The sequence below is a fragment of the Vanellus vanellus genome (assembly GCF_965231255.1).
Source record: "Vanellus vanellus genome assembly, chromosome: 3".
NCBI classification, from domain to species: domain Eukaryota; kingdom Metazoa; phylum Chordata; class Aves; order Charadriiformes; family Charadriidae; genus Vanellus; species Vanellus vanellus.
Window position 1 is genome coordinate 14,449,557 of NC_138907.1, and position 14,129 is coordinate 14,463,685.

At 50.2% G+C, this 14,129-nt stretch overlaps 1 protein-coding gene across 1 annotated transcript in view; it reads right to left on the reverse strand.

The window, feature by feature from the left end:
- The window catches only part of LOC309669808 (cullin-9-like), a 36,740-nt gene extending 27,081 nt beyond the window's left edge, over positions 1-9,659 (reverse strand). Inside the window, exons 1-4 of the mRNA XM_082480581.1 lie at positions 9,606-9,659; positions 7,902-8,514; positions 6,945-7,095; positions 6,060-6,593 (exon numbers count right to left, since the gene is read on the reverse strand). Of these exons, the coding sequence (XP_082336707.1) occupies positions 6,060-6,593; positions 6,945-7,095; positions 7,902-8,500 (1,284 nt within the window). The 5' untranslated portion in view covers positions 8,501-8,514; positions 9,606-9,659. The remainder of the gene's footprint in view (positions 1-6,059; positions 6,594-6,944; positions 7,096-7,901; positions 8,515-9,605) is intronic.
- Between the last annotated feature and the right edge of the window lie 4,470 nt (positions 9,660-14,129).

Genomic DNA, 14,129 nt, shown 5'->3' on the forward strand with positions numbered 1-14,129 from the left:
AGTCGTGCATTTCTACAGATGCCACAGTGAGGCTTTTCAGATACTGATTTTTGAATATCAACAACACAGAGCTTTGCACTAGCATGGCACTTAAGTCTATTCACAGGCCATCTATATCCGCAGAAATCAGCTTGAAGTAAGGAAGCCTTTGAGCATAGGCTGAAGTGGCACTTAAAGTACAGCTATGACCAACTGAAGTAGCCTCAGACTTTATCATCTGCAAAACCAAAGCATGCACTTTCATGAATTACTTGGGGGAGAGAAAACAAAACCAAAGGAACCAACAAACTCACAACTGCACACACTAACAGGTGTGAGGTGGTTACAGTTTCTCATTTCACTGGTTACTATCTCAATTCAATAAAGATTTAATGAACTGAATTACAGCCCTGTTTGCAGCCAACACCATCCTGGACTGAGCAAAGGACATGAGCGGAGACAGCCCTTCATCTTATGGATCACAGCCAGCTAAAGCTTGATTTTTAAGAGAACAGAAAGTGTGCCTCTAGCTGCAGTTTAGGAAGCTCAAAAGCAGAGCCAAAGTGCAAAATCAGCAGATAGCCTGCAGAAATAACCATAGATTAGAACGACGCACAAAGCCTACCAGCACCCCGCTGCATAGTCAAAACAAAATCTCGGCTCTCACTGAACATGCCCAGTCTTCAGGACTGAGAAGAAAGTCTCCAGAAAAAGGTCTAAGCAGGAGCAAGCACCTCCCTGTGCCCACAAAAAGGCTGAAACAGCACTCAAATGCTCTCCTGCCCCAGGGCCTGAACCCAAGCCCTGCTGCTTCAGCACTGACCCATACACTAGCAGGATATTCTGGGTGTGGCAAGAGCTGAATGCTTTAGGCCAAGAATTAGAGATGGCACCAACAAAGGGAACCTGTGGTCAGCGTTTACTACAGGCTGCCCCATCAAGGGAAGCCTATTGACAAAGTATTCTTACTCTAGCTACAGGAGGGATTGCACTCGCAGGCTCTCTTCCTGCTGGGGGACTTCAACAACCCTGACATCTGCTGGAGAAGTAGCATAGCTGTAGGCGATCCAGGAGACTCCTAGAGTACATTGAGGATAACTTCTTAAGCCAGGTAATAGACAGCCCTAACAGTGGGGATGTGATACGGGACCTGCTGGTCACTAACGCAAGTGAGCTAAGCATAGACATTAAGATTGGAGGCAGCCTGGTCTGCAGTGATCACGTACTGGTCGATTCACAGTCCTGAGGGGGATGGGACAGACAAAGAGTAAAGCTGAATTTTAGGAAAGCAAACTTCCAGCTGTTCAAGTAGTTAGTCAATGGGACTCCTTCAGCGGAAACTGTGCTCAGGAACAAGGGAGAAGAACAGAGCTGGCAGACCTTTAAGGGTGCTTTCCATAGAGCGCAAGAGCTCTCGATCCCCACATGTAAGAAATCAGGAAAGGAAGGCAAAAGACCAGTATGAATGAGTCATGACCTGCTGGTCAAATGCACAGGCAGTGGAAGCAGGGACAGGTATCCTGGGAAGAGTATAGGGACATTGCCCAGTTGTGTAGAGACGGGTCAGGAAGGCCAAGGCACAGCTGGAGCTGAAGTTGGCAAGGGACACAAAGATTAAGAAGAAGGTATGTCAGCCAGAAAAGGAAGGTCAAGAAAGTGTACCCCCATGATGGACACAACTGGCAAATTGGTAACAACAGATGAGAAGGCTGAGATACCCAGCAACTTTTTTGCCTCAGTCTTCAATGGCAACCTCTCTTCCCACACCTTTTGAGAGGATGGACCGCAAAGCAGGGACTAGGGGAGCAAAGTCCCTCCCACTGTAAGAGAAAAACAGGTTCTAGACCACCTAAGGAACCTGAGCATACAGAAGTCTATGAGACTGATGAGCCACATCCCAGGGTCTTGAGGGAATTTGCTGAGGTAGTTGCCAAGCTACTCTATGTAATATTTGAAAAGTCATGGCAGTCAGGTGAAGTCCCCAGCAACTGGAAAAAAGGGAAACATTGCAGCCATTTTTAAAACAGGGAGAAAGGAGGATCCTGGGAACTACTAATCTGTCAGCCGCACCTCTGCATCTGGGAAGATCATGGAACAGATCCTCCTAGAAGCTATGCTAAGGCACACGGAGGACAGGAAGGTGATTTGAGACAGCCAGCATGGCTTCACCGATGGCAAATCTTGCCTGACCAACCTAGTGGCCGCCTGTGATGGAGTGACTACATCAGTAGACAAGGGAAGATCTACTGATGTCATCTATCTGGACTTCTGTAAGGCCTTTCACATGGTCCCTCACAACATCGTTCTCTAAATTGGAGATATGGATTTGACGGATGAGGAATTGGCTGGATGGTCACATCCAGAGAGTAGTGGTCAGTGGCTCAATGTCCAGATGGAGATCAATGACAAGTGGGGTCCCTCAGGGGTCCGTATCGGGACTAGTAGTGTTTAATACCTTCATCAATGACATAGTGGAATCAAGAGCACCCTAAGCAAGTTTGCAGACAACACCAAGCTGAGTAGTGCAGTTGACATGCCTGAGGGACAGGATGGTATCCAAAGGGACCTGGACAAGCTAGAGAAGTGGGCCCATATGAAACTTATGAGGTTCAACAAGGCCAAGTGCAAGGTCCTGCACCCAGGTCAAGGCAGCACTTGGTATCAATACAGGCTGCGGGATGAAGGGATCGAGCACAGCCCTGCAGAGAAGAACTTGGGGTACTGGTGGATGAAAAACTGGATATGAGCCAACAATGTGCACTCACAGCCCAGAAAGCCAACTATATCCTGGGCTGCATCAAAAGAAGCATGGCCAGTAGGTTGAGGGAGGCGATTCTACCTCTCCACTCTGCTCTAGTGAGACCTCACCTGGAGTACTGTGTCCAGCTCTGGAGTCCTCAGCACAGGAAAGACATGGAGCTGTTGGAGCAGGTCCAGAGGAGGGCCACGAAGATGGTCAGAGGGCTGGAGCACCTCTCCTGTGAGGACGGGCTGAGAGAGCTGGGGTTGTTTAGGCTGGAGAAGACAAGGCTCCAGGGAGAACTTATAGTAGCCTTTCAATACTTAAAGGGGACTTATAAGAAAGATGGGGACAGACTTTTTAGTAGGGTCTGTTGCAATAGGACAAGGGGTAATGGTTTTAAACTGAAAGAGGGAAGATGTAGGCTAGATATAAGGAAGAAATTCTTTACAATGGCAGTGGTGAAACATTGGAACAGTTTGCCCAGAGAGGCGGTAGATGCCCCATCCCTGGAAACATTCAAGTTCAGGTTGGACAGGGCTCTCAGCTTATTGCAGGGGGGCTGAACTAGATGACTTTGAAAGGTCCCTTCCAACCCAAACTACTTTATGATTCTATGATTCCTCCCCCTCCTCAAATATTGAGGCCTTTTCCCTAATCTCTGGCACAAACTTAGCAACTAAACTGTAAATAAGCAGCTCTAACAGCTCTTTTTAACCCAAACTCTCATTTAAGGTCTACTCGGGTAAAGGGCATTTTTAAAGGGAAACAGACCCCGACATATACTCACAGATCAAAAGAAACAGTTATGTAGAATCATAGAATTGCTCAGGTTGGAAGGGACCTTTAAGATCATCAAGTCCAACCATTAACCTACCCTGACAAAACCACTTCTAAACCACGTCCCCAGGTACCACATCTACCCGTTTTTTAAACGCCTCCAGGGATAGCAAATCCACCACCTCCCTGGGCAGCCTATTTCAATGTCTAATAACCTTTCCAGTGAAAAAATTTTTCCTAATATCTAATCTAAACCTCGTCTGACATAACTTGAACCCATTTCCTCTCATCCTATCACTTGTCACCAGGGAGAAGAGGTCAGCCCCCACCTCTCTACAACCTCCTTTCGGGTACTTGTAGAGAGTGATAAGGTCTCCCCTCAGCCTCCTCTTCTCCAGGCTAAACAACCCCAGTTCCCTCAGTCATTCCTCATAAGACTTGTCCTCCAGACCCCTCACCAGCTTTGTAGCCCTTCTCCAGATACGCTCCAACACCTCAATGTCCTTCTTGTAGTGAGGGGCCCAAAACTGAACACAGTACTCGAGGTGAGGCCTCACCAGTGCCGAGTACAGGGGGATGATCACTTCCCTAGTCCGCCTCACCACACTATTCCTGATACAGGCCAGGACGCTGTTGGCCTTCTTGGCCACCTGGGCACACCACTGGCTCATATTCAGCCGGCTGTCCACCAGCACCCCCAGGTCCTTTTCTGCTGGGCAGCTTTCGAGCCATTCTGCCCCAATCCTGTAGCGCTGCATGGGGTAGTTGTGACCCATGTGCAGGACCCAGCACTTGGCCTTGTTGAACCTCATACCATTGGCCTCAGCCCATTGGTCCAGCTTTTCCCTCATCCACGAAGCAGGTCACCTTGTCATAGAAGGAGATCGGGTTTGTCAGGCATGACCTGCCTTTCACAAACCCATGCTGACTGGGCCTGATCACCCTGTTCTCCTGCATGTGCCGTGTAATGGCACTGAGGATGATCTGTTCTATGACCTTCCCAGGCACCGATGTCAGACTGACTGGCCTATAGTTCCCTGGATTCTCCTTCCAGCCCTTCTTGTGGATGGGTGTCACATTTGCCAACCTCCAGTCAGCTGGTACCTCCCCAGTTAGCCAGGACTGCTCATAAATGATGCAAAGTGGCCTGGTGAGCACTTCCACCAGCTCCCTCAGTACCCTCGGGTGGATCCTATCTGGCACCATAGATTTGTGTAACTCCAGGTGCTGAAGCAGGTCCCTCACCACTTCCCCTTGGATTACAGGGGCTTCATTCTGCTCCCCATCCCTGTCTTCTAGCTCAGGGGTCTGGGTACTCAGGGAACGACTGGTCCTACTGCTTAAGACTGAGGCAAAGACGGCATTAAGCACCTCAGCCTTTTCCTCATCCTTGGTCACTATGTTACTGGCCCTGTCTACTAGAGGACAGAGATTATCCTTGGTCCTCTTTTTATTGCTAATATATTTATAGAAACTTTTTTTGTTGTCCTTGACAACAGAAGCCAGGTTTAGTTCTAGCTGGGCTTTGGCGCTCCTAATTTTTTCCCTACATAGCCTCACTACCTCTTTGTAGTCCTCACAAGCGGCCTGCCCTTCCTTCCAAAGGCCATAAATCCTCTTTTTCTCCCTAAGTTGCAACCCTAGCTCCCTGTTCAGCCAGGCTGGTCTTTTTCCCCTGACGGCTTGTCTTTTGGCACATGGGGACAGCCTGCTCCTGCGCCTTTAAGACTTCCTTCTTGAAAAACATCCAGGCTTACTGGACTCCTTTGCCCTTCAGGACTGCCTCCCAGGGGACTTTGTCAACCAGGCTCCTGAAAGGCCCAAAGTCTGCCCTCCGGAAGTCCAAAGTAGCAGTTCTGCTGACCCCTCTCCTTGCTTCTCCCAGAATCAAAAACTCTATCATTTCATGATCACTGTTCCCAAAACAACCTCCTACCGTCACATCCCCCACAAGCCCTTCCCTGTTTACAAACAGCAGGTCCAGCAGGGCACCTTCCCTAGTCGGCTCCCTCACCAGCTGCGTCAGGAAGTTATCCCCAGTACACTCCAGGAACCTTCTAGACTGTTCCCTCCCTGCTGTATTGTATTCCCAGCTGATATCCGGCAAGTTGAAGTCCCCCACAAGGACAAGAGGTCACGATCTTGAGACTTCTCCCAGCCATAAGCTGTGTCCAACCCAGTGAGAACAACAGTCTGCCATAGGTACTGTCACTCACATACCAAGACTTAAGACCTTCAAGGACCTTTTGCTGTGTTACTCATTTGTGCCAGTTAACCTGTTCCCAAACCCCCCCCAAGATCAAACCAGGGCTAGGGACTGTTCCTGGAAGGCAGGATATAGCCACCTGTCTTAACAGGACAGTCCATACTAAACCAAACTAGCTTTCATCAAGACCCATAATTCCAGCTCCAAGAGGTGACTTCTTTGCTAGGACAGATGTAGACAATGTCCCAATTATGATACCCTATTGTCCAACTTCCCGCACATGAAGACATCATTAGGAAATCATCAGTCACCCCCTCTGCCATCCCAGCCAGACTATTTCCACTAGTGACATACCTGCACTGTGTGCATGCTATTAGTGCTCTTGAGAAATTCGCCTTCCTCCCCAGCTCTAATGTCACCACAGTCCTCCAGCAAGCGCACCCTCATGCCACGCACCAGGTTTGCCTGTAAGTACTCCACATAGCCACTGCGGTTTGCAAAGTCTGACGGGGTCAGGAAGGTACGACTGTGCTTTTTGTGGAGTCCATGATTTGAAGGGAGCACAGGCATTTGGGCAGCAGTGCAGGCTGGGGTCTTGGGCTGGAAGATGGAGTGAGTGGTGCAAGGCTGCAGCTCCTGTTGCGGAAGCAGCTCCAGCTTGTGCCTGTGGTCCCAGCCCATCACATGCACCAACTCCAAGATGAGGTTTGCCATAGCCATGCTGAACTCAAACTCCTGCTTCACATGGTTCCTCTCCTCAGCGAGCCGGCTGGGCACAGCGCAGTCCTGCTGCTCCCCTCCCTGCTCCACGCCACTGCTGAGCTTGTCCATCAGAGAAGTGACACACAGGTAGCGCTTCATCAGGATGAACAGTAGCTTCCCGGGGATCTGCAACAAGCACAGCTGTCAGACTCTACCCTGCAGAGCACCTCCAGCCTCTGACTCTCTCCGAGCCACCAGCTCATCCACAGTCAGGCTCCTGAGATAGCTCCGGACCAGCAGGCAGCAGCAGAGACCTTTCAGCCCACCCTCATCTCCCTGCTCAGAGACAAGGCTCTCCATGTGCCTCTCCACCACCACCCAGCCTCAAGCCAGGCCCAGATCCTGTGCCAGCTCTCCCAATACACAGTCCTGCTCAGTTGACCACCCTCCCGTCCCATACAAGGACTCCAGCTCTGGCACCCCACTCTCACCCCTCCTGACACCAAAAGCCCACGGGCTGGCAGGACCTGCTGCTACCTGGGGAAGGTGAATCCCCTCAAAGGACATGCAGTGCTCTTCAGAAGACATCATCTCAGCAAACAGCTCCAGCAAGGTGTAGCGACCGTCGAAGTCTACGTGCTGCTCAATGCCATCCTGCTGGCTGAGGGACAGCAGGACATAGGCCCGGCTACCTGCAACAACAACAGAAACCCTTCAAGCCCCATAAAGACAACCCTCACCCCACCCTCCCTGTACGAGAAGACTTGCAGGCAAGGAACAGCTTCACTGCTCAGTGTAACCTAGAACCATGTCCTTTACCCCGGATTGGCAACATTTTGCTCCACTGAAGAACACTGCATTTTTTCCACCTTAAAGCTGCTCGATTCCCCTGAAGCAGCAACCCCAAATAACTGACTCCAGAACAGGGTTCCAGGCAAGAAAAAAGTTAAATTTTAACCTGATTCAGCCCCCCATCTGCCCCACTGGAGAGCCACAGGAACTCAGGCACTAGGACAGGGAAAGCCAGACCTCTTGTAGGACACACCACCACTAGCAACCTTCCAGTGCACCCAAGCCTCATCAGGCACTTCCAAGCCGTGGCAGCTCCTCTCAAATGAGAGGACTGGCTGAGGACCAGGCCTCTACCCACCAGGGCCTGAGCAAAGGCTCCCTGCCAAGAACAGGCCAGAGCCTTTCCCATTGACAGCATGCAGAAGAGACACCCCAACGCTCTGCCAAGCCCCTTGGTATAAGTCCTCCTAACAGTTAATCAGCATACCAGCTCGGGAACCTGGCAGGGGAAAGAGCTCCCAACTCTTAGAGCATCCCAGACAATTATGACCGAGGAGCCGCTTGGAAGCTCCAGTCTGATTCTTCCCCATGCCAACAAGCCCCGGGACACGCTGCTTCCCAGGCATCCCACACCGAGAAAAGGACTGGCACCCCTCAGCTGCCCAGCAGCACCTCCTCAGTGGCACTGAACAGTAGCAGCACCCACCTGCATCGTGCGAAGCCAGGGCCCTCAGCATCTTGCTGGCACTGCGGCGGATTTGCTTCTCCTTGTGGCACAGCATCTTCATCAGCAAGTCGAGGGCTCCCGTCTCCTTGAAGGCACCCGCCAGCGAGCCAATGCTGGCGTACGCGCTCAGCACATGGATGGTGTTGAGGATGGAGGACTCGGGTACCCCCGTCTCAGCCATCTGCCGGCCAGCTCGCTGCACCAGGCTCCTGACATCGGCCTTCATCTCCAGCAGCGAGGCTTCATCCAGCGGCACATCTGCAGCGAACGGGCTGGCTGCCTTCTCCTCTTTCACCCACTGCCCTTCCAGCTTCCTCTTGCCCAGTAGTGCCGGGCAGCTGGCACAGACCTCCTCTGCAGACATCCACATCGAGATGTTCTCTGGCTTGGTCTCTGCAGAGGAGGCACTGCTGCCTCCCACTGCTTTCTCTTCCAAGCTGATGATACTCCACTGGATAAGGTACTCAGGCTGGCCGTCATGGCCTCGCCGCTGCCGGAGCAGCTCCCCTGGGTAGGCCTGCAGTTTGGGTCCCAGGTGCACAAGCACGTTGCCATTATGCCTCTCGTTCACCATGACAGGAAATGGGCCTGCAGAGACAGAGGGGAAGCAGAGGCAAGCTTTTATTTCTGAGCTGCGTGCCAGGGAAAGTGTGAGCTCAGCATAACTGTCTGAAGAAAACACCATTTTGCAGAAGCTCACATCCCCCCTCCAAGAAAATGAGCCAGCATTTCATATACATCCCTGTTCCCCACATTACTGGCACACACAAAGAGGTTCTCCTCAAAAACCCAAGGCAAATGGGCCCATTCAGATCTTCTTATAAGACAGGAAATATTGACAGAACATCTGGGTCCTGTTATCTCTGCCACTGTCCACAATATGACCCTGCGCAAGTTGCTGCTTTTGCACTTCTGTTTTCCCTCTTCTTATTTACCATTTATATCTGTTTAGACTGCAAGTTTACCTAGAGCTCAAGACTTCAGGCAGACACTGCCTCTCACTGTGGAGTTGGACCTAACTTGCGTCACCAGGCCCTGAAGAAAATAACCAGCAATTTCTCATATCAAGTTCATATACAGTAAATCAGGTCACTATCTAAAAGCCATTCAGTATTTCCTCTTTGGCCTCCTGTCAGATATTCTTTGTCTTTACAATGTTTAGACAATGGGCAAATTGAACAAAATTAAAAGATTGCTACTCTCTGCTGCCTGATTGTTCTGCATATCTTAGGGCTATAAAGAAGAAGCCATAACACTTCTCTACTTTCATCTATGCAAAGAGGAGCATGAAATAATTTGCTGTCCAAGACTGAGTGCTAGCAATCAGCTGGGCAACTGCAGACAATACCACACACAATGGACTGACTTCATTACTACAAAGGATGCCAGATCAGAGTCTGATAAGGTTCTCAGAGGAGCTCAGGCAGGTGGTAGAGGAAACACATGAATAGGTCCTCTTCTTGTCACTTACACATAGTAGCAAGAGAACCAGTGAAGCAACATGCTGTTCAGCTGATGGTAACACAAGTCATTCTTAAAAAAGGAGTTAACATGCATAGGAAACAGTCAATCTATGTACAACTGAAGAAGATGCTGACCAAAGATGATGACAGGCACATTAAAGATGTCTCCCAGGTGCAGAGAGAAGAAGCCTGAACTCCCAAGAAATTCATACCTACCTTCAATTGTGCCTGCCTTGGAATTTGCTGCAAGCCAGCTGGGAATCTTCTCACAGTCCGTCTGTAATAAAAGGACCAAGTTACTCTTCTGTGCTTTGTAACAGTATTTAGATGCCACCTCATAAGCCAAACAATTGTTTTCCCTAACTGCTTGTACAGTCCACAAAACCTCCTACACCAAGAAGTTCATGCAAAATAAAAATCACAGTAAAACAAAAGTCTCTGTGAAGCATTATTTTGTTTGATAACTTTCACCCCGCCCTCACATCATGGCATTTAGCATGAAAAAAAATCTCTTTAGAGCAGAGCTGTTAGAAGGGGCCCAAAAGGATGTGTAGCTAAGTAAGGGAGAAATTGGATTTAGGGCACCTGAAGACGTAGCTGCAATGCATATGATGAGTGAGACACGCTAGAGCCTACGACAACCCACAGCTCATGCACTACAGTAAGTTTCAGAGCTGTGGCAACTGAAAATGACATAAAGCACCACGGCACCCGGTTCAGAAGCGCAGCCCAGCCTGCGCCCACGCAGACAGCGCATCCCATCCAAGCCCAGGGCCGGCGGGGCCGCAGACCTGCCTGCACAGGCAAACCAGAAACGAGCAGGGCCACTAAAAAACATCTGCCTCGGCAATGGCCGCCCGGGTTCTCTTCCGGGCCGTTCCAGACACCTCAGCAAGCCCCGCTCCACCGCCCGGTCTCTTCGCCCACAGCTGCCCCGTCGCCCCCGCCGCAGGAGCCGCAGCGAGGCAGGGAACAACGGGGCCCGGCGCCGGTGCACGGGGAGGCGGCTCACACCCCCCACACCCGCCCCGACACGGGGAAAAAGAGGCGCCCACTCACGCCTCGCCCCCCGCGGGTGGTCTCGTCCCCACCCGGCGCCGTTTCACTTCTCCTCCCGCACCGTTAAGCGCCCGGGACGACGAGGCGGCCGACACCCGCGCGGCCTCCGCCATGGGCGGCGCGAAGCAGTACCACCATCCGCACCTACCGCCGCCGCCGCTCCCCACTTCCGGGTCCCCAGCACGCAGCGGCGTGCAGGAGGCGCCCACTACGGGTGGCGGCGAGGGTCAGTAGAGGTCGCGGGCGCAGTCGTGGCGTTCTCCGCTACCCCGGCGCTGCCAGCGGGCGGCTCGGGCCTCAGCGTCTCCCTCGGGCTCCGCGAACCCTGGCGGGGGTTCGGTGCTGCCCGGCGGGATCGAGCCGGGCCGTGTGCCTCTTTCGGGGGCGGCCCGGCCTCCTGCGCGGGAAGCGGGGCTGGGCTGGCTCCTGGCGGGGGAGGGGATTGTGGGGTGTCACTGGGCTTCTGCTTCCTCCCCCCCCCTGTGGTACCCGCTCCCGGGGTGTGAGGGACAAGAAAAAATATTAAAAATATAAGAATATCTTTTATATATATATATATATAAAATATAAGAATTCCAGGGAGGTGATTCTGCCCCTCTACTCAACTCTTGTGAGGCCCCACCTGGAGTACTGCCTCCAGCTCTGGAGCCCTCAGCACAGGAAAGACATAGACCTGTCGGAGCGGGGCCAGAGGAGGGCCACGAAGATGGTCAGAGGGCTGGAGCACCTCTCCTGTGAGGACAGGCTGAGAGAGCTGGGGTTGTTTAGGCTGGAGAAGAGAAGGCTCCGGGGATACTATATTGCAGCCTTCCAGTACCTAAAGGGGGCCTACAGGAGAGCTGGGGAAGGGCTTTTTACAAGGGCATGTAGTGATAGGATGAGGGGGAACGGCTTCAAACTGGAAGAGGGTAGGTTTAGATTAGATACCAGGAAGAAATTTTTCACTCTGAGGGGGGTGAGGCACTGGCACAGGCTGCCCAGGGAAGTTGTGGAGACCCCAACTGGAGGTGTTCAAGGCCAGGCTGGATGGGGCTTTGGGCAACTTGGTCTAGTGGGAGGTGTCCCTGCCCGTGGCAGGGGGGTTGTAATTCAGTGGTCTTGAAGGTCTCTTCCAACCTAAACCATTCTATGATCTTCTGATTCTCCTAGCTAATAATTAGAAATGAGAAGAATAAAATGAGGTTGGGAGCTGAAGGCTGCATCTGCAGGAGTTCGGGTTGCTGGTGTTACGCTGCGTGTTGGATTGTGGCTAACGAACTTTGTGACAGGCTGTTGCTGGGTAGGGCAGGTGAAAGGGAGGTTAAAAGCATGCAGTATCAGCGTGAACATTATTGCAAACGCGGCATTAACCAAAAATTGCAGTTCACCAAACTGCAAAGGCAGAGTTAACTGGAGTTCCTGGTTTCTGTCCTGCTTTGGTGTTACACCAATCTGTAACACTCATACCACAAAATCTAAATTCTTATCCTTTGCCTTTATTTCCCTCCCTTGACAGTCCTCACAACCACTAGCTGCAATCCAGTAGGTGCAGGTTTCTATCAGTCTTGTTAACATTTGTTTTAAATTATAAACAAACATTAAAATCAAAGGCTAAATGGATGAGAATCTGCTTGCTTATTCGATCCTTCATGTTTGTGCCCAATTTCATTTCTCCTCTCAGTACCAGTGCAGCTGATTAGATAATTTCCATGTTTTACAATAGCAAACAGCAATTAATACAAACCCTATAGTTGCAATTGACTATAGGCTGGATAAATTGGTGCAGTGCTGTATCAGTCTGTGGGGACCGTCCTCTAAAGCGGTGGCACCAATTGTGGACTGTAAATGTTTGTGTTTCCAAGGCAGCCTCTTGATTTCTCCATTAGTATGTGTAACCTCTGTTGATGCTTTCTTTCCAGAATCCCATCGATGTTCTTGAAATCTCTGTGTTTTCCATTAACGTAATTTTCCTTCCCTATTAGCGCCCAAGGCTTTGTTAAAATTTAGAGGATCGAACTGGTATTCAGTTAACATCATGCTTTGCCTTTACAAGTCCCTTCATCTCTTGTGGAGATAAACACAGTGTATTTGCACTAATGAAGGGGAAAATAACTTCCTAAATGCCACACAACTACATAAAAGCTGATGCCACATGTACAACGATTGCAATTTTCCTCTGTTCTTGGCAAGTCTTATTTTGTGCATGTACTGCACCTGCAACACTGCTATATTTAATGTCACAAACACAAGGTGGTGATAATGCTCTGCAGTGGGAAACGCAGCCTGGCTGGTAACGTCAGCTGGCAACATCCCATAGCCAAAATTGTCACCAACAATAAATGGCAGTGGCCGGACAGGACACAGGCATCTTGTTTGTGACACTGAAATGTTTTCTGTGGTATTCATACACCCTGCTTATGTCTTGGCTCTGATGGTCTTGATACCGTGCTTAGTGATTTATCCTAAAAATAAAGATTATGTCTGTGGTATCTTGCTCCATGCTAGGAGTTTTACATGTCCTACACTGACCCTTGTGCACAAGTAACATGGGGTTACTTGTGCTGAGATGGGTTTTGTGGTGCTGAACCATGGGATATATCCGTAGCCATGCTGAACCTGTAAAACTGTGTAACCCGTAAAAGTGAAGCACTTCCCCTCCCGATGGGGAAAGAGCCATTTCAGCTGTGTTTTGCTCCTAAGCACTTTCTGTACAATCTTCTCCTCTCCTGCTACACTGAGATATATTTTCTCCAAATTGTGCTGCGAAAAATAGTGCAGTACCTTCACCGCACAGACTTTCACCAGTGCTGTTTTCCTTACATTATACTGGTGTCTGCTCCAGGACCTGATGCAATGTAGAGGCTAGTAGTTGCACTTTTTAGCTGGCGTACTGTTGACCCAGCAGCCCTTCTCCCTTTGGTTTCTTTCTCACCTTTCAGCACTTTACTGAGCCCCCATGTGCCCTTGACCTGGCTTCTAGGGGCCTACAGGCATCCATCCCCCTCTGACCGGACTTTAAGTAATACCTCTCCAGTTTGGACTTTGAATGTTGCCACATCTTCTCATAGCAGTTTTCTGCAGGGAATTCAACAGTCTTGGTGTTGGACCTCATAAAGACAACAGTTAAGCTCCATCCTTGAAGACATCATGTGTTCATAAGTAACAGACTTGGAAGAGGGGAGAGGAAACAACCTCATTTTCATTTGAGACCTGGATGAGATGCCTGTCAACGTCAGAAGAAGCTGTGCCTGCAGCCTTTCAACTGGTTTATTTTAAAGCCCAGTTTGTTCTTTCTCATGTCCAAAGGCCTGGGGATGGTACTGCACACACCAACCACCATGTATGGACGCTCTGAAATGCCAGCTGCATGATATCTCCTATGATGACATAGCCAGCATTGCTTACCTGTCAAGTCCCGTATCAGGTAAACACTACCTTAACAGCAGCATTCTCATACAAAACTTTTATCTATCCTGGAAACACCTCTGTCACTACTAAAAAAAATACTCTGTCCTCCTCTCATTTGTCGTAGTTTATCAATACATACATACATAACTCCCCTGGGGCCTTACCTAGGGATCATCTTTTCTTTGATGTTACAATGGCAAAAATTCCTCTTCCTACAGCTTAGTTATTGCCTAACTACCCCATAAGCGACATGGACTGTTTGTCCCCCATTTTAACTTTTGCTTGAGGTCCTCC